This window comes from Ambystoma mexicanum, chromosome 4q (assembly GCF_040938575.1).
Source record: "Ambystoma mexicanum isolate Mex_15411 chromosome 4q, UKY_AmexF1_1, whole genome shotgun sequence".
In the NCBI taxonomy this organism is placed as follows: Eukaryota; Metazoa; Chordata; class Amphibia; order Caudata; family Ambystomatidae; genus Ambystoma; species Ambystoma mexicanum.
In genome coordinates, this window is record NC_090928.1 from 323,512,280 (window position 1) to 323,532,628 (window position 20,349).

General features: G+C 51.2%; 1 protein-coding gene across 5 annotated transcripts in view; it reads left to right on the forward strand.

Moving 5' to 3' along the window:
* BIRC6 (baculoviral IAP repeat containing 6) overlaps positions 1-20,349 on the forward strand; it is a 3,097,233-nt gene that overhangs the window by 691,171 nt on the left and 2,385,713 nt on the right. For all 5 annotated transcript variants that reach the window (XR_011268132.1, XM_069607902.1, XM_069607904.1 and 2 more), the window contains exon 21: positions 19,490-19,637. Coding sequence is in view for 4 of the 5 variants with exons in the window: in XM_069607902.1 (XP_069464003.1) it covers positions 19,490-19,637 (148 nt within the window). In the remaining variant the exon portion in view is untranslated. The remainder of the gene's footprint in view (positions 1-19,489; positions 19,638-20,349) is intronic.

The following is a 20,349-nucleotide window of genomic DNA, read 5'->3' on the forward strand; positions in this document are numbered from 1 at the left end:
AGGATATCTGCATAAAGGGGTAATTTATGCGATTCTCCCTTGGCTTCTATCCCTAGAATTTCAGAATCTTGTCTAACTGTAGCTGGGAATGGTTCCATGGCAAAAATCAATGGGGACAGTGGGCAGCCCTGGCAACTCCCCCCTCTGAATCTTTATCTGGTCTGTGTATGTCCCATTTACCATGGAATTTGTGGATGGCAGCTGAAAGTTAGACAGCACCATGCACCTAAATGTTGATTCACAGCCCAATTTCTCCAATACCCGTTCTAGGAGTCCCCAGTCCAGACTGTCAAATTCTGTTCTCGTATCTAATGCAAATATTGAGCATTTCTGTTCCATCTTTTTAACTGCTTCTATCATGTCCACCGCCCGTCTGTTATCTAGCGTGTGCCTGCCCATTATAAATCCCGCCTGATCTTCATGTATGATTCTTTGTAACACAGGCGCAAGTATCCTTGCTAGGATCTCTGTATATATTTTGGTGTCGCTGTTCAATAGGGAAATTGGGTGGTAACTGGCGCATTCAGTGTCATCTTTTCCTGGTTTAGGGATTAGGACAGTGGTAGAGTTGCCCATGTCCTCCGACTCCCTCCCTGATTTTATTAGAGACGTGTCATGGGTTGTAGTAATTGCGTTCTAAAGGTCTTATAATATCAGTTACCAAATCCGCCCGGCCCTGGTGTTTTATTGGAGGGTAACATAGTTATGGCTTCGTTGACCTCCACTGATGGGGCTTTCCAGAGCTTCTTGCTTCCTCATTCAGTTGCGGCAAGTCCACATTCCCTATATATTGCGTTTAGAGTTCTGGGTCTAGCTCCTCTCGTTTTAGCAGGATTGCTTGGAATCTTTTCTTTTCTCACTCCCCACCTGTAGATTACCCTCTTCGTCTTGCAGTTGTGTGAGATTACGGGCTGTCTTTTTTTTGTAATTTTGCTGCAAGTAATCCATTGGCCTTGCCTCCCTGAGTGTAGTAAATTTGTTTAGTGTTCAACCGGATTTGTGCCGAACTTTCTGCTACATGTGCTTCCATTTGGGCCCTAAGTTTTTTCAAGTCTCGCAGTGAGTTCCACGTTTGTTTGATCTTAAGTTGCGATTCTGCTTTTTATATTTCTATCTCTAGTTCGATTCGGGTGACCTCTCTATTCTTGGCATATGTGACTGCTTGTAAAATAAATTCCCCCCTCATTACCGCCTCCCCAGCATCCCATACCACCCTCCAGTCCACCTCCCTGGTGTCATTCTCGTAGTTGTTTGCTCCATGTGGGCTCTAAGTGTGATTTCTTTTAGTATGAATTCATTGAGTTTGCATTGTTTTTGCCTGGTTTACTATCCGGTTGTGCTTCTATTTGGACTATTACTGGGCCATGGTCCGAGAGCTATTTTATTCCTATGTTTGTCTATTACTTGGGTTATTAGGGTAGCTGAAACTAGAAACATATCTATGTGAATAACCTCTGTGAACCACCGAAAAGTGTGTCCATTACCTTTTCATTGTTGTGGAAAAATCTCCATGTTTCAATTAAATTAAGGTCACGGAAGAATTTCCCCAGGGCTTGTCGTTTTCTTTTGTCATGGTTGGAGGGGCGGGGAGCGTTTTGTCTAAATTGGGTTGCATAACACAATTGAAATCTTCTCCAACTATTACCTGGCCCTCACACCAGCAGCCTATTTTCTGTAGCACTTCACTCGGGAATGTATCTTGTTTGTCATTTGGGCTATATAGTACCATTAAAGTAAACATCAGAGTTCCCAATGTGCCTTTGAGGACCAGGAATCTTCCCTCATATATGGGAAACGACATGACACAGCACAATATTGGGGAAAAGAATGGGATCAAGCGGACACAAACTAGAGGACGACACAAGAGGGACCATGGCTGACACAAACGCAATAAACACTAACCCTGAACACTCAGGGCCTGAATTCACCAATCAAAAGAAGCTCCATACTAAAACGACTGAGGGACCTGCAGGCATCCATAGTATTTTTACAGGAGACCCCCTACTAGCTATAGATGAGAAAAGAATGTCACATCGCAACTTTCCTAACCCATACTTTGCAACGAGTGGGACCAAAACTAGGAAGGTGGCAATCCTGCTGGGGGCCTCATTAACATTCAAGAAATGGTTTCGTTATAAAAAGGCAATTTTAGAGCATTTAATATGGTAGTTTATTTGTATCACGCTCATACACACGTGTTTCATAGCGCAACAAGGCAAGGGAGGGGAATGGGGGAGGACAAAACAATGATCTTACTAGGCCCAGTGACATTGAGAACGCGCAAGTGCAGGGGGGAGAGGAAAGGGGGAAGTGCAAGGGAGACGTGGAAAGTGCTGAGCAAGGGATAAAAACTGATAGTGCAGCCAGCAAGGTGGCAAGTGTGAGGTTTAAGGTGCAGACAAGGGGTGTCTGATAAGCTCATGTAAGGGGACTGTAGGGTTGCAGATACAGACCCAAGTGCAAGGGTTGCCTCGAGGCAGTGCAGGTGTCTGGGTGGGAAGGGACCTGGACCTGAAATTCGAGGGTAGCCAGGTGCAAGGAGCCAAAGCAGACAGTTTAGCCGGGAAAGGAAGAGCAAAGGCAGAAGCAAAGAGGAAGGTCTTGTGGTGCTTCCAGAACCAAGATGGTTCTCAAGTTTGAGTGGCAGGGAAGCTGTTCCAGAGGGCGTCCCCAGCCAAGGAAAGCCAACTCTTTGCTTGGAGAAGTGACTGACCCTAAGGGAGTTGGAAGTGGAGGAGCAAAGTTCTCGAGTGGGAAGGTATTTATGGAGGGAGAGTTGAAGGTATTTTGGATCCAGGCCCCAGAACACCTTGTGAACAATGCAGAGGGTCTTGAGTTTAACCCTTCCAGCCACTGTGAGCCAATTAAGAGATTTCAGGGCTGGAGAGATACGCTCCCAGGGCTTGAGGCCAAGGACAAGTCTTGCAGCCCTGTTCTGGATGAGTTGCAGAGGGCAGAGAGTAGACTCTGGAAGATTTAGAAAGAGTCTGTTGTAGTAGTCTAGCCTAGAGAGAACCGGAGCTCTAGAGACTGAGACCTTCTGGGGGAAGGAGAGGAAAGGAAGTATACCTCTGAGGAAGTGCAGCTTGTAGTTTGACTTCTTAGAGACGCCAGAGATGTGGGGAGAAGAGGAGTGTGGCGTCAAAGATGACCCCGAGGTTCTTAGCATCACAGGTGGGAGCAAGAAGAGGGCCAAGCGAGGCTGGCCAGATAGTGACCGGAAAGGAGGGTGCAGGTGTGATGAGAATGTGTCTTGCTGGCATTGAGTCAAAGATCATTGGCGGCACACCCCTCCTGGATGGTCGCCAGTCAGAGATGAGGGAGGGAGAAGAGGGGGCGGAGGGGAACCTGAAAATAATCAGTGTGTCATCCGCATAGCACTGAAAGTTGGAGCAGAGTGGTGGGCAAGGGGTGCCAGGCATTGGTTGAATAGCCAGGGAGAGAGGTTAGACCCCTGTGGAACACCACAAGTAGAGAGTGAGATGGAGGAAAGGAAGGACCCAAGTTGGACCTGGGAGGGTCGATCAGAGAGGAACGAGGTCAGCCAAGCCAGGGTCTTATTTGTGATATCCAAGTTATCACGGAGACAGTTGAGCAGGATGACCTGGTTGACCGTGTCAAAGGCATAAGAGAGATAGAATAAGATGAGCACAGAAAGGATTTTAGAGTCCAGGTTGGAGAGCAGGTCTTCACGGATGTTCGGGAGAGCAGTTTCTGTCCTTATGGCAGTTCTGCAGCCAGACTGGTCATGGAGACAACCAACAGTCAGTGTGCAGGTTAAGCTGGGAGATGGCCAGCTTTTCCAAGAGTTTGCACAGGAAAGAGTGATCTAAATGGGGCGGTAGTTAGCCGGACAAGGGTGTCAATGTGGACCTTGATTGTTTTGGACGAACAGGGACGAACCTGTTTTGATGACTTTCATAGATCGGACTTGTCTGGAAATCTTGTCAGGGGAGAACAGAGGAAAGATGAGGAGGAAGGAAAGGCAGCTGCAGGGGGGCTAGAGGTATCAGAGTGAGAAGGTGTAGGACGAGTGGGTGGACAGGATTTCCTGTTTTAGATTAAATGAGGCCAGGGCTGTGCAAAGGGCCTGGGAGGCGACGGGAGAGGTAGAGACTGCAATAGGGTTGTCCAGCTCCTTGCAGATTTTAAAGAGTTTGGCTGAGTTGTTAGTCTGCAGGACGTGGGCATGGCTATGGGCTTGCTTCTTAGTTCAGACAAGGAGCCGGTATTGCCTTTGGAGCCAGGTGGCAGGCCAGTTTGTCAGAGGATGTACATGTAGCCCACCATTTCCTCTCAGCCACCCCAAGCTTGCGTTTAAGGGTAACTAGGTCCGAGTCGTACCAGGAGTTGCACTTGGCTTTGGGCTTCAAGCAGATCCTCATGACGGGGGCAAGAACATTGAGTATCAGAGAGTGAAGTGTAGAGCTTGGAAAGGGCAATCAGGATGTGAGTCAGCCCAAGCTGGAGGAGTGGGGAGAGAAAGAGGTATCGAAAGTCTTAACTGATGCACGCTTCATGGGTCAGATGACCGAGAAGGTAGGTGGAAGTATTGGAGTTGGCTTGGCTTGAGGGGTGGCGGGGGAGAGATGCGAGGAAAGGAGTGATCACTCCAGGAGAGCGGAGTGGTCAGAGGGATAGAGAGTGGGAGGTCTGAAGAGATCAGAGCATCTAGGGTGTGTCCTGCCGAATGAGTCGGGCCAGAGGGGAGGATGGAAAGAGAGCTGCAGGTGTCACAAGAGTCCAGATGAGGGACAGAAAGCATCCAGATGTCTGAAGTATCTCGAGGCAAGGAGGAAGGAGATCTGACCAGGTGGCTGATAGTAGCCACAGTGGGAGTGGCCAGGAGAGAACGTCTACAGACAAGGCATTCAAAGGAGGAATAGGCCTGCATTGGAATGAGTGTCATGATGCATGCTCCAAAAACTCCGGAACTGATGGGCCCACCCCAGTCACAAGAACCCGTAAGGGCTTATCAAGCCCCTAAGAAGTGCCCTAGGACCTCCTGGACTCGGTCCTGGCGCCGTTGGCACCAGGCTCATAATAAGTGTTGAATTGCATGGGACTACTTACTCAGCCTAGTTAGGCTGAGCCTTTCTGCATATCCAGGGTGTGGCTGAGAGACTGCTTTACCTGAAAAGCAGGGTGTGATTAAGGGACAACTTTACCTGGAACTACTTACAAGGCTGTTGAACCACACCCTGCAGGCAGAACATGCTTCGCATTATTCTGCACTCCTGTAGCATAACGCTCACCGTGTATGTCCTGTCCTCGACTGCTACAGCCACGCCCGTCCAGAAATTCCATCCATTTGTACCTGAGAGAAGAAAGAAGAGAACAGGAGTCAGTACAGCAAAGAATGCCTTACCTGCATCATTCCATCCCATCGGTTTCGCCTTCAGCTGTTCTCTGGACCGACGCACTTGCTGAAAAGAAGGTATCCGCTCTGGCATCCAATAATCACCCGGGGCCAGCATTCTTCCGGAGTAAGTTGGAGCGGTTCATCCATTTGCCATTCCGGAGCCACACCGCATCTGCAAAGAAGGAAAAGAAACAGGTTAGTCGCGCACGGAAGAGAAAACAGTCATTGACATTCAACGTCACTCTCTCGCGCTAATACTCGCCTGAAGGAAATCTGCTCAGCATCTTAGGAAGAGTTAATCCTCCATTCAAAATCCGCTCGAGACTGCGCCTGAAAGAAAAGACAAACGCAAATCAAAACTTGGGCAATAGGGGGAGGCCACCAGGGGGCGCACAGGCAATGGCTGCCTGAGTGCGTAGCTCCCGCCGAGGCACGGGTATTCCACGGGATTGAGCCCCCCCGATACCCCCCCGCGAGCACAACTGGGGCGACCGACTTGGCGCCCCCCCTGGCCCCCCATCGAGAGAAAGAACGGAGCGCGAGCTCCCCAGGGAGCCGGAGCGCGGAGCCCGTGGAGCCGGGAAGGGAGACGCAGCAGGAAAGGAGCGGCCTCGGGACCGCGAGCAAGGCGGTCTCGCCCCGGGCGCACACGGCACCCCAGCCCGACGGACCTTCGCTCCCCCCACCAGCACCCCCCGCCCCCCCGGGTGCGGAAGACGACCCGGCCGTGGACCGAGCCCCCGGGACTTCGGGGACGTGGCAGTGGGGCGGCCCGCTCCGCCCCCCCCCCCCAGCGGCCCAAATCAGAGCGAAGAGCGCTGGGGCGGCCCGCGCGGTGAAGAGACGGCATCGGGGGGAGCGGAGCGGGGCTCCCGGGAGGCGGCAGCCACCCCCCCCCCCCCCGAAAGTGAAGAGAAGGAGCGGGGCGGCACCCCCCCCCCCCGACAGCGAAGACCAGGTCGGCGGAGGAGGCGGCACCCGGGGGCCTGGAGCGGTGCCCCCGGGGACTCGGAGCCCTCCCCCATCCGGGAGTGAAGGATAGGAGAGGGGCAGCTCCCCCCCTCCTCGCCAGCGCCAGAGCCCAGCACAACACAGCAGAGCAAGGGGGGCCCCGGCGGGCCGGGACTCACCCCCCCACAGGTGAGCGCCCAGAGCGGGGCAGAACCCCCAAAAGCAAAAGGACCAAAGGCGGGGTCCGGGGACCGGGGCCCCCCCCGGAGACAACAAGGCTCGAAGCGGGGGCGACCAGGGTGAGAGGCCCCCGCCAGCAGTTGGTGGGGCGTGTGCCCGCCCGGGGGTGCCCCCCCCAGGACTCACGGAGCGAGCCACAACGTCCCCCCCCTTTTATTTGGATTGGAAGGTTGGGCCCCCATGACCCACCCCACCCCAGGAGACCGGAGGAGGCCCCAGAAGACCACGAGGCACTCGAAAAGGGTGTGAGGCCCCCGCCTGAGAACAGGTGGGGCGTGTGCCCGCCCCCCCGGACCTTGCCACCCCATTCGGGTCACAACCCAAGCAAGGTGGGACGGATCAGTAGGGGACCCCCCGCCCCCCGTCAGGGTTGCGGGGACCTAGACGACAGGACACAGGGAAGACCCACATGAGCTGGAGGGAAGCCTTGCAGAGATACCGCTTCCGGGGAGGTGAAAGAGGTGACAAAGGTTCAACCCGCGAAGGAACCATGGCCCAATCGGGGGAAGCTTCCCCCTCCTCGGCGGCAATGGAAAGGGGATTTGCCTCGATCCTACAGGAAATAAGGGACATGCGCTCCGACATTGCCCAAAAATTTGAAAAAATGGACCAAAGGGTGGACAAAATTGAGGACAGGCTCCTACAGGTCGAGTCCAACCAATCTTCCATAGCAGTCCAAGACATACAATATAGCATGAGGTTGGAAGCCCTGGAGAGGAGGGACGAGGAGAGGGCCCGGCAGATGGACGATTTCGAAAACAGGGAGAGGAGGAACAACCTCAGAATCTTTGGGGTGCCCGAAATAGAGGGGGAAACGGAGAGGGACGTCACCCGAGCAGTACGAGACATTATTACTCTCCTGTTCACGGAGGAAATGACAACTGAGCCAACTTTTGACAGGGTGCACAGGGCGGGGGGAAGGGCCGGGGCCCCCCGGTGGATCCTGGTCCGGTTTCACTACTACTCAGAGAAGACGAAGGTGTTGGAGGAGGCAAGAAAGGCCAGGGAAATCACTTATAACAACGCACAAGTCTCGATATACCAAGACCTCTCCGCCTACACGCTGGCCAGGCGCAGGATGTGCCGCCCTCTCACACAGGTGCTTAAGGAAAAGGGAGTGCGCTACAGATGGGGCTACCCCTTCTCCCTGACCTTCGAATACATGGGCCAAAGATCAACCCTGATCACGGAAGAGGACATAAGGGGAGCCATACAAGAATACGCAGTGGACACGAACCCCCGGAGGGGCCCATCGGGGCCAGAGCACGGGCGACCCGGAGGCCCTGGCCCGCCTGGCGAGAGGAGAAAACGCACCGGCGCGAGGAAATTCAGGAAAATGAACACCCCCTCCCCTTCGAAGGACGGAGAACGTAACGACTCTGGGGACTGAGCACGGGGGCGCCTCGGTGTGCCCTGGTCGGAGGGACGCAGACTCAGAGGATTCACTACTATCAACGTCCCTACGACCTGCAAGTAGGTGGGGTCTGCAGAGGGGTCATAGCCGCGGGATATCTTAGGGGGCTCAAGGAGATGAGCTTCTAATGCAGATTGCCTGGCCGAGGTGGGCAGGCTGGTGGTTCGGCCAAAAGCCAGCGATGGCAGAACTACTTGGCTGGACGCCGGGGCGGGGGGTGGGGGGACCACGGGAGTTGGGGAAGTTCAGTTACGGTTTGGGGAGGGGGGGCAGTTGGGGTTTCGTTTTAAGCCCACCCGGGGGGAGGGCGCGGGAGGAAAAGGGGAACACAGAGTCGAAATAACGGAGCACACGGGGAAGAGCGTAGGGGAGGAGTTGACCGAGAGAGTGAAAAAAAGTGACTATGGCTGACGGGCTGCCCGCCCTGGGAGTGGGCTCACTTAATGTCCGTGGGTTAAACACCCCCACCAAGAGGTCCTTGCTCTGCAGGGAATTTAGAAGGGCACACCTGGATTGTCTCTTCGTTCAAGAGACTCACTGGCCACAGGGGAAGGAGCCCAAAATGCGGGGAGGGGGAATTGGCGAGGTCCACTCTGCATCCCACAAGTGCAAAAAAAGAGGGGTCGCCATCCTGGTAGCGAAACACGTGGGCTTCGAGAAAGAAGCCACGCTGAAAGACCCGGGGGGCCGATACCTGCTGGTGCGGGGGTCCCTGCAGGGGGCCCCACTGACCCTAGCGGCCATCTATGCCCCAAACGAAGGCCAAGCCCAGTTCTGGGAGGAGGTGGGGGACAAACTCAAATATTTCATCCACGGCACGGTGGTGGTGGGGGGGGACTTCAACATGGTTCTAGACCCCACCCTGGACAGGAAACGAGCAGGCCCGCATTCCTCTAGGGCTGCGGACGAGACCATGGCGCGCACCTTCCAAAAAGTCAACCTAGAATTGGGCCTGTTGGACACGATCCCCCTCCCTAGAACAGACTCCCCCTCCTTTACATATTACTCAGCCATCCACACGTCGTTCTCCAGGATAGACTACATCCTGGTAGACGAGACCCTACGTCCATTTGTCTCGGGCCACAGGGTAGACCCCGTCCCCTGGTCTGATCACGACTTGGTCCGAGCTACAATAGCAAGGGGAGGGTTACACGAACGCAGAGGGAGATGGAAGTGCAACGACTCCCTGTTAAAGGACGAAGTCCTATCCCAGGAGGTCCTCGAGGCCATCACGGAATTTTTTGAGCTTAATGACAACGGGGAGGTGGGTCCACACACCCTCTGGGACGCCTTTAAGGCAGCCATACGGGGAACCCTGATCAAAATAGGAGCCCAGAGAAAAAGGCAAAGGGAGGGCCAGGAAAGGTACCTCAGGGAGAAAATCGCCCAACTTCAACCTGGGGGTCCCCCCACAGTTCCCCTAGACAACGAGCAGGTGACCGCATTGGAAGACTACAGACTCCAATTGAAGGATCTCCTCCTCCACAAGACGGAGAGGAGTCTCCAACTGGTTAAACAAAAGTACTATGAAAAAGGGGACAGGGCGGACAGGATCCTGGCTTGGAAACTGAGGGAGGTGCAGAAAAGCCGATTAGTGAAAGAGGTTAAGGACGAGGGGGGAAAGATAGGCCACGACATACCCCACATTGGCGAAGCCTTCCGCCGATGATATGAGAAATTATATTCGTCCGAGTACAATGGGGAGGAGACGGAGATGGTGGGGTTCCTGAATTCAATCCAGATCCCGGCCCTGTCCAGGGAGATAGCGGAGGGGTTGGAGGGCCCGGTGACCGAGGACGAGGTAGAGCGTGCGATTGGAGGAATGAAGGTGGGCACTTCCCCGGGCGAGGACGGGTACTCTGTCTACTTTTACAAAAGGTTCCGCTCGGCCCTCTCCCCCCATTTGGTAAAAGTGTTTAACGCGGTGCTGGAGGGGGGGTCTCTTCCGGACTCCATGATGGAGGCAATTATTGTGGTGCTCCCCAAGGACGGCAGGGACCCTAGGGAATGCTCCTCCTACCGACCCATCTCCCTGTTGAATGTTGACGTGAAGATTCTGGCCAAGGTGCTTGGGGGACGGTTGGAGGGGGTCTTGCCGAAATTGGTCCATGGCGACCAGGTAGGATTTATTAGGGGGAGACAGGGCTCAGACAACATCCGGAAGACCATAGACCTGATCCACTATGCCCAGAGGTCAGACCTGGATGCGAGCGTCCTGTCTCTAGACTCGGAGAAGGCGTTCGACAGGGTGGAGTGGAGATTCATGGAACTTACCCTCCAAAAAATGGGCTTTGGCCCACACATCAGGGATTGGGTGGCGGCTTTATATAGGGCCCCGAGGGCCAGGGTCCAAGTCAATGGTGGGTTGTCGGAGCCCTTCCCCCTGTCGCGGGGGACAAGACAGGGATGCCCGCTCTCCCCCCTAATCTATATCCTCTCCATGGAACCTCTAGCCATAGCAGTCAGAGCCCACACAGAGATTAAGGGGATTAAGAGGGGGGAGGTGGAATTTAAGCTCTCCCTGTTTGCGGACGACATCCTGGCTTACTTAGTAGACCCGAAATCCTCGCTCCCCCCGCTCCTCTCCTTGATGGCCACCTATGGGCGTTTCTCTGGTCTCAAGATCAACGCGTCCAAATCTGTCCTGCTCCCTATGAGAACCCGGGACCCGGGCTTGGACACCCTCGCACGCCTGGAGGGAATATCGGTGGGAAAGACATCTATTCGATACCTGGGAGTCCTCCTTACTCGGGACTTAACCAACCTAGCCCCTGCTAACTATGATCCCGTTGTGGCAGGAATCACGGCTGATTTGAGGAGGTGGAGGTCTATGATTCTGTCTTGGTACGGCCGCATGACGGCTGTGAAAATGAACATTCTCCCGCGACTTCTTTATCTTTTCACCGCCCTCCCATCGGTAGTCCCTGACCGGTCCTTCAGAGCCCTCCAGAACGCGGTGCGGGAATTCATATGGCAGGGTAAGACCCCGAGAACTGCTAATAGGGTCCTGACCTTACCGAGGGAGGAGGGAGGGTTTGGGTTACCAGACTTTCAACTCTATTTCCGGGCAGCCCAACTACGCGTCCTCCTAGAACATATGAGAGAGGGGATGGGCACTTACTGGTCATACCTGGAGGACATGGACGCCCACCCACTGAAGATTCGAGACCTCCTTTGGGCCCCTAGCAAGTTTATTCCAAACAGACTCAAATCCCACCCAACCCTGGGAGTCCTCTGGACGATCTGGAGGGAGGGTCCCCAGACGGCACACCTAACATCATGGCCATCACCGATGTCCTCTCTTTGGGGTCACCCCCTCAATCTGGGAAGTAGGGGGTTCCGCAACGCCCAGTTGTGGTCAGACATGGGAATGGAATGGGCGGGGCAGATGTTCAGAGAAGGAGAATTCCGGCCATATGAGGAACTGAGGGACGCCCTCGGCCAGGGGTCCCTCTCCATATTTGAATACATTCGCCTGAAAGGAATTCTATGTGACCAGGCCTGGGGCCAGAACCTGAAAAGACAACTGACCCCCTTTGAGAAGCTCCTGGACTCGGCATCCTCCAGGAAGGGTGCGGTGTCAGGGATGTACAAGCTACTGAACACGGTTAACCTAGGGGAGAGGAGGGGGTTCCGCTCGTTCTGGAACGACTTAGCGGGGGATGAGATCTCGGAGGACGCCTGGGCGAGAATATTTAAAATAGCCTTCCATGGGAACTTATTTACGGCAGACATGGAACACAACTTCAAGATTTTACAGGGGTGGCACAGAGAACCAATGAAGTTGGCTAAAATGTACACGGGAGTGTCCCCCACGTGCCCAAGGGGATGTGGCCAGGTCGGTACGAGAGGGCACATGTGGTGGCACTGCCCGAAAGCCCAGGCATACTGGGAGAAGGTGAGGGGCTGGATCGCCGAAGTTTCTGATGAGCTTCTCCCCCAGAACCCCCTGACAATGCTGCTGGGCCTCCCTCCGGAGGACTCGGACATTCCCCGATACCCTAGGATGTGGGAGACAATGCTAAGGGCGGGAAGGGTAGCATTGGCCCAGAAATGGAAGAGCCCGGAGACCCCATCGAAGGAGAACTGGCTAAAAAAGGTAAAAAACATGTACCTGATGGATAAACTGACGGCAATGATGAACAATAATTTGGGCTCTTTCCACGCAAACTGGTACGAGGCACAGCAGACATGGGGTTGGGATGTGCACTGATCTTCAAGAGGGACAAGGAGCGGACAGGGCCCTCGGCCCGGGGGAGGATGGTAGTTCTTCAGCCAATTCTAATAGTTAATGCTCTCGCTCTTCCTGGGGCTCCAGACTCTCGGAGCTCACATAGTGGTTCCCCAGCAGAACGGCTCTATGAGGACTAAGTTTTTTGGTTTGTTCCTTTTTCGGGGGGGTGGGGATGTTTGGGGTGGGGGAGGGGGGGGGGGTTCGGGCCTGTTACTTGCACAATCTGTAAAAATGTTCTGCGCCCTTTCGTTATATTATGAAAATGCCAATAAAACAAAGTTGAAAAAAAAAAAAAAAAAACTTGGGCAATAAAGACTTCAAGCACCTATACCAAGCAACCATTGGCATAGAGACTTACCTTTTTTGGCCCAGCTTTCCTAGACTCAGCAACAGCCCACTGGATCAGTGAAGTAACTAGATCCGGACAGACTGTGCTTACTGCGCCCCTGCTAGTTTGCAGGACGGAGAGTCTACCTCACAAAACTCTAAGGTAAGACCGAAGAGGAGCAGGGCATCAGATGGTTAAGGGGGTGGATTCAATCCAGTCCCGCTCAGTAGCTAATATCATCTTTCAATCTTGCAGACAAACGCCTCTTGGGGTGATGGCAAGGGAGAAGTTGCGGCAAGCATCCATGCAGTGCCACACCAGAGCAGACATCATTCGTGCAGCCCCGTGGAGACCAGGTGAGCGTGCCAGAGGCAGCAATCCACTCCAGGAAGATCAAGGCTGCACCCCCTCCAGAACGGTTGGGTCTGGGCGCAGAGAGGATCTTGTAGCCATCAGGTAGGAGAGTGTCTAAGCTTGTCACAGAGTTGGCCGTGAACCATGTCTCTGTGAACCCGAGGACATGATCTTCAAGGAGGCGGCAGATGTCAGACGAGTGTTTGATAGCTCAGCGAGGTTCGAGAGTGGCAAAATGAGAAGGTTGCCATCCTTGAAGGACTTCCGGGGAGGGATACAAATCAGGTATCCCCTGCAGAGGTGTAGGAGCCCAGGGGCGGGTCAGGGGAGGGCAGAAGAGGAAGGAGGAGAAGGTAAGGTAGCTGAGGAGGCAGAGGGTGGAGGCAAAGAAGCTGAGGAAGGGAGAGACGGGACAGCAGGAGAAGAAAGGAAATTGATGAGGTGTGGGAAGCGTCTGTCCAAGAGAAGGTTGGCCTGAGGACCTTGGACCATGACTGTGCCATTCAGGTAGATGTTAATGATTACCTTAGGAGTGTAAGGGTTCCAGGAATGCCTCTGAGCGGGTGCCACAATTAATGGGTCAGGAAGAGAAAGGAGAAAGCACAGAGACCATATGAGGAGTCCAAACGTCCAGCGAAGGAACGACAGAGGATGTTGGTGAGGGTCTGTCTGGAGGAAGCGATGGAGTAGGTGTCGGCGATAGGGAGACCAGGGATAGAGGCCAAGATAACCTTAGATAATTTCTTCCTGCCAGACTTAGTGAGAAGGGTAGGATAGTCAATGGAGAAACAGGAGGAAGGGTTGACAGGATGTGGGAAGAAGGGGTAGCACAGCGTAGTCACTGGGCACAGCTAAATTCAAAATAGCACCAAATGTTACTAAAATGCAGTCCAGTCACAGACTGTGTGTGGGTAAAAGGGTGAGATGGGATGAAGGTGGAAAAAGGTCGGGGGGGGGGTGTAGAATGACGAGATAGGCGTGACTAACCCATGGTTGCAGAGGTGAAGGTGTCAAGTTAGTTCAGGGTTCCATGAAAGGTTTGAGCACCATCCTCAATGTGCAGAAGGGACCAGGGAGAACTCACGCACCAAACCGGTAGCGGGCTGGGAGCAGACGGGCCTTGGAAAGTGGGCTTTGGAAGAAGGGGGCCTGCTAAAGTACTCACTCCATGGGGTTGAGTGTTATTTGTTGGTCCCGGAATTCTTCTGTTAGAATTTCGTGTATTGGCCATGTGGGAATGTGTGAAGTTCAGGGCATGAAGTGCAGATCCAGGCATATTGGGGATCTCATGTGTGGAGGTGTGCGTCAAAGGAGAGCCACCATGATTATAGGTGCGAGGCAGAGAGAATTGATCAATTTAGTCTGTGGCCTCAAATCTTGGGGTCCACGGTAGACAAAACCGGGGACTGTGATAGATTTCTGTCTGTGGTTTGCTGCACCTCAGAAAAAAAGAAATGCAACGTACTTCCGGAAGAGACACCACTGTTAACTCATAAGGAGGAAACATCAGTCACTGGGACACTATTGCCCGGACTGGGCATATTCAGTATAGCTGTCTCTTTTGGGGCGAAGTTATTAGCAGCTAGGTTGTTAATAATAACACTTGAGGGCATGTCTTCAATGGCACTGACAGCAGTTTTTATCTTAGAAGATAGCACTAAGCTGGCCAACGGCTTCTCAGCGAATAGTGTTTCATTTATATATGCGGGACATCAAGTCTAACCAAAGAAGTCGTTTGATGAGAAAGGGTTAGTAAATTTTAAAAAATTACAAACTCGCAGAGCGGGAGCCGCAGTGTTTGCAAGAAGGCCCAGTCCTCAGTTAGCTGAGAATTTTTAGGATCGAGGGAGGCGGTAACCAAAATCTCTTAGCCTTGCTGCACCTTGGGACACCGCAGAGTTTTGCTTCAGCATTGCCTGCAGCCATATATACAGATGTTACATTCTTTTTCCCAGTAGGCAGGCCCATATAGGTTGATAGTGTGCCAGATTCAGAATTTGCTCACAGGAACGGGAGTCTTTGTTCCCAAAGGAGCAGTCAGTTCCCGTGAGGTCCCATTTGCCCAGACCCCGAAGGAGGGTCTTGTGAAGCCGGCTGTTAGGCAGAAACCTGTGCAGTTCCCTTAGGGACCACTGCAAAAGATTTAAGACTACAGGTGTTGGCAGTAAACCCACTTGGTAGCAGTCTGCACCACCCAGATTTACCTGGTAGCTGAGGCTGAGCAGTCAGACTTCCCTCAAGAAGAGTTAGGCAGTATGCAAAGTATACACAATAGGCACTCGGGTACAATAATACAAGCAAACACTGACCAGAGCTTTGGTATCAAAGTATATAATTATTTATTTAAAAACACACTGTTGAAAACACTCCAGCACTCTTATTGTAAAATATTCTAAACACATTTAATATTATAATATATACCCCTTTTTCCTTATCAGATAAGCCACTGTAAAACACCACTTATTTTCATACAGAGGTGAGCGCTTAACTAGATGGCACTCCAATACGTTTGTGAGAAAGGGAGAGAAAAAGACAGAATATGGAAAGGTATACCACTCTAAGATTCAGGAACACTATTAGCAAGGCAGAAGAGCAAAAAGTCACTGGTGAGCCAAAGTCCAAAGGCTGGGCCCCCTCTTAGAGAGAGCAGAGCACAAATGCGCCCAAGATCACAGTTATACTAGGCTTAGAAAGTCTTGCAGATGGTTCAAAAAGAGTTTAGAGAGGCTTAGGAAAGTTTAGCCACGGTGTCCCAGGCTAACCCAGGTTCGAAAGCCGGGGGCTAAATCTACCCCGTACAGTCGGTAGCAAGGGAAGCCAGGCGGGACACGGTACCTTAAGTGGGAAGGTTCCTCCAGAGCGGTGGCAGTTGTTCCTGGTAGTGGGTGCAAGTTGCGTCGTCGTCCAGGGGAAGAGAAGATCTCGACTTGGAGGAAAGATGAAGGTTGTTGCACTACCAGGGAAGAAACCAGCTGTGGAGTTTTCCGGTTAAAGGTGGTACCTATGTTTCGCGGTCGTGGTAAAACGTGGTATCCCGGTTGCCGGGGTGCTTGGCACAGGCAAGGCGGCCACGAGGTACGTCGGGAAGGCGAAATGACGGTGAAACTGGTTATCCCCACCAGTCAAAGGAAGAAGAATCTCCGGCGGGAGAACTTCTCTGTCGTTGGGAAAAGTGGTGAGGCGGTCCAGCAGGGCTCCACCGGTGGTGGTGTCGTGGCAGGTCGGTTCAGCTTCTCCCTCGTCGGATTCTTAGGTCCTGTGGCGACTTCTGAAGTTCCAGTCCCCAAAGCCCTGCTTTTATGCAGCAAACCCCCATTCACTCAGCCTAGCTGTCACTCAAACATGCTAAGTGGTGAGCCAGCAGGCTCACCACTTGGGCCAATCAGGATGAAGTGCGACTTGAGTTGTCTAGGCAACTCAGTCCAGGGTGCCTAAATTCCCCTCCACCCCTCCTAAGTACCCCAGACAGAGTGGCACCACTTTGGAGGGCTTCTGTGGAGAAGCCCGCCAAAAAGTGGAACAAAGGGCTCGACTTGGGTTGGAGTCACAGAAGAGAACACAAACGCCATTTTAGAATAAAGTTTTGGCAAAAAATACCAACGGGAGAATTAATATTAATTAAATAAACCGGCGGTATGTTTGAGGCTACCGTAAATAAAGGTAGTAGCCTAAAACAATGGGAAATCCCATAGGAAAATATTTGCGGTTGAATATAAAAAGTAGTATCCACTGCCACCAGCCAAAACTCGATCAGGGGGGGACGGAGACATGCCCCCTCGACTAACCGATCCTGGGGCAATCGAATTGCCCCAGCCAGTACGTCCACAATATGATGATTTGTACTGGTTCTGTTCAGAATTTAAGACTAGTAAAGTCAATGGAGACTTTACATGCCCTGGGAGACAGTAGTCAGTCCCAGGGTATGGAGTCTATACTGGGGAGTCACTATGACACCCCTGTGTCATTGCACTGAGGGTGCTGTGTAACACACATCACAAAAACACATGAAGCCCTATGGGGTAAAAGACCCCATAGCCCATTAAACACATCTAGATCCAAAGAAACACACTCAAATCATGTCCAAAAGAGGGTAAAAGAGTCTCACTCTTTGCAGGAGAAAAAAATAAACCCCAAAAATCCAGCAAAGCTACTGGGGGACTCACTAGGTTAGGAAATTCAGCCTAAACACAGAATTCTCCCTAACACCGGCACACCGCCCTAGCCTTAAAGGGAGTGGCTCCCCCTTGGGAGAGGGGACGAATGCCCTCGATTCATCACATAACACAGGACAAAATATGAAGGATCGAGACTTGCCAGCAACATTAGGGACGAATGGCAACCCAAGATCCAGTAAATTTAATGTTTGTGGAGAGACACCAGGAAAATAGTGCCTTTTGAGTTTCATTTTGCTTTGTCACAGCCGTTTTACAATTGGTCTGCTATAGAAAAAGTTTCTCTTCATGGACTGAGTCACTCTTCCTGGAAATAGGCAAGAACAGTTAATGGAAACTAATTTGCCTTTTGAGCTGTCGAATTTCTAATTGCTTTTTTAAAGGAATTTGAAAAATGGTTTGACTTAAACACGGTTAAGAACTCCTGCATATGACCTTGGAATATGCTTTGGAATTCCACAAAACATTAGAACTCAATGCAGTGTTCCTGCCCATGGTCTAGTAGTGAGAACTAAAGCTGAAATGTTTCAAATGTCCAATGGTCGTGCCTGGGCATTTGAACCCCTTCAACTGAATTTGGTCCAGCGATTCATTGGGGGAGGGATTTCGGGGGTTGGGGGGTCAGGGGAATACTCCCCCCGTTAGTGGTAACCAGGAGGTAAATTAGATGCGAGTGGTTTTGCATTTCAATACCTCGGTCCACCATCAGACAATGGATCACATTTTTTTCATCTCGAGTGGCTCCCATCTCAGATAAGAAACCGAACCCATGGTTCTAGAAATGGTGGTCTTGCACACCATTTCATTAACAACCCGTGTCATCAAACTTTGCCTTCTGTTCGCGTCCACCACTAAATTGTGTTGAATTAAATTTGGAATTTCTACCATTGGTCACTGCACTTAAAAGCAAGATTCTGGCATGCAGCGTCTGATTTAACCCTTGTGCAGTAAATCTTTTAGAGACTCTCAGTAAATAAACACACGCATATACAAATACCTCCATGTAGATCCCTGCCAAAAAACCATCCGGGAAAAGTGGAGAGAGAACAGTAGAAGGACCCCTCAGTTGGAAATCTTCGTGAAAGAAAATATCAGAATGAATGCATTTCTTAGAACACCTCAACGTCTATCCATTGAGAGAGAAGCCAAAACACGGAGTTTGGCATTAGATCAGTCTATTGAGAATTGAGTCAGAGGATTCAGGTGTAGCAGCCACTGTGCCTCGACACTGGTGGCTCCAAAACTTGGACACGCAGAGACGCATGGAGACGCATTCAGCTGGAACTTTTACAGCTGCTTTCACCAGTGCTGACACGCAATCCACTCAAAAAGCACATACGTTGTACACTGACCTCACTGCATACCTGCAAAGTGGCATGCACGTTTCCAGCATGACGTTCAAACTGTGCAGTTCCGCATGTTAAAGTGAACACTGACCCGCAATCAGTGTCCACAAGGCCAGATCTTAATTGTGCAGTGATAGCTGTCACAAATTACAGAGACTAAAAAGAGATCACAAATAGCCTCAGGGTTTTACCGGTCAGTGTCAAGCCTCTGAAAGGATCTAGAAAAGTTGAAGAAAAAATATAAAGGAACCTTCTGCCAATAGAAGCGCGTCACTGCGGCAACGCCAATCGCATCAGCTAATATTTTCGATCACATATAGACAGCAACCAGAGCTGTGCGCAACGGACGCAGTTACCTTTCTGCAGTGCTCTGCATGATATGCGCCCAACAGTCAGTCACTTGATCCAATGGGAGGTGGCATTACAACAGAGCAACCCTTACTGCGATACATTTTGGCTAATTGATTGGAGTCAAGGTCTGTATTGTAGCAGTGAAGGCCCGGGTGCCACACGTGCCATCTCTCAGCAAAATAAAATTGTAATGTGCCAAATTCATTCGCTCCTTTTGTAAATAACACTGCATATACAACTAAAAATACAGAAAATGTATTCACTTCCCAGGGCAGACAGCCCATCGGTAGGCAGAGGGGTACCCCATGATTGAAAAGATGACCCGAGATGGGGCTGCCGCTCCCTTTGCTCCTCCCTAGCTCCGACACTGACCTGATAATGTATTGAGCAAGCGTCATCTGTGTGCAGTGTTAAAAGTAAACAAATAACATGAGCTGGAACAGTGCACATGATGGCACCATGGAAAGCAGTGCCTTTGGTGTGCCATTACAAGTTGTCTAAGCTTTAAGAGTAAGCTTTAGCATACATACATGAGCATGTTTTTTGTGGTTTTAAAATTGTTACATGTATTTGCTTTTTTTAGACTACTACCATGTCTTCAGTATTATTGGAATTGGTTCATGTCAATGAAAGGATTCTAGGTACTGCTCCACGTAAACAGGTGTTGTCTTAATTTAAAAGGAGTCAAGTGATTAGAAAACTTTGAACTATTTGCAAACGATTTCGTTTTTTTTTAGGTTCAGTCTACTGGTACTTTGTGTTGTTAAATTATGTAAAGGATGAAGATTTAGCAGGGTGCAGTACAGCCTGTGCATTGTTGCTCACTGCGGTTTCCCGGAAACTGCAGGACCGTTTAACACCAATGGAAGCTTTACTTCAGACAAGGTACACAAAGTATTTCCTGCTTTTCATGTTTCAATAATGAAGTGTGCAAATCTTACACTGTGTTGCTCAGAAACTTCTTTCGGAGAGGGCCGGGTTTACCATTTTAGAACTTGCCTATTCCATTTTGACTCCTGCTCCAGGCACAAAGGCCTGTGACGTTTCATATTTTCTTTACTGTTATTGCAGGCTGCCTACCAAATATGTTTGAGTGAACCTTGTGTAGCCTGCAGTCGCAGTTTGTTGTGACAGACTATTTTGTGTCGTGTCTTTACATTATTTTCCTATTCTTTCTTAAAGGTCACATTTGTAAGCATACACTTCAATGACTGTTCACATCTTTTGGAAAATAAACCTTTGTTTGCACATTCAAAAGTTCTTATTCCAGATTAAATGTCAGCAGCATTTCACACGCCGAATCTGGTTGCAAGACTATGAACATTGTTGCATTACTACTTTGGGAACATAGTGCCACGATGAGAATGCAATGCACGACCTGTTTCTCAGAGCCCTTCATGAGCAAACCTTTGCAATATCACATTTGGATTCAAGCTCTACATGATCCCAGTTGAAGTCTGGAAAGCTGTTAAACTGTTGCACGTTCTGGGCTTTTGAGCTTTCCTAATGGGCAGCAGGGAGTATTTCAAGCAAGGGCTCACTTTGACAGGGAGTAGCCGGGTCGATTTAATCATGTTGCACATACATAGCTACTGTT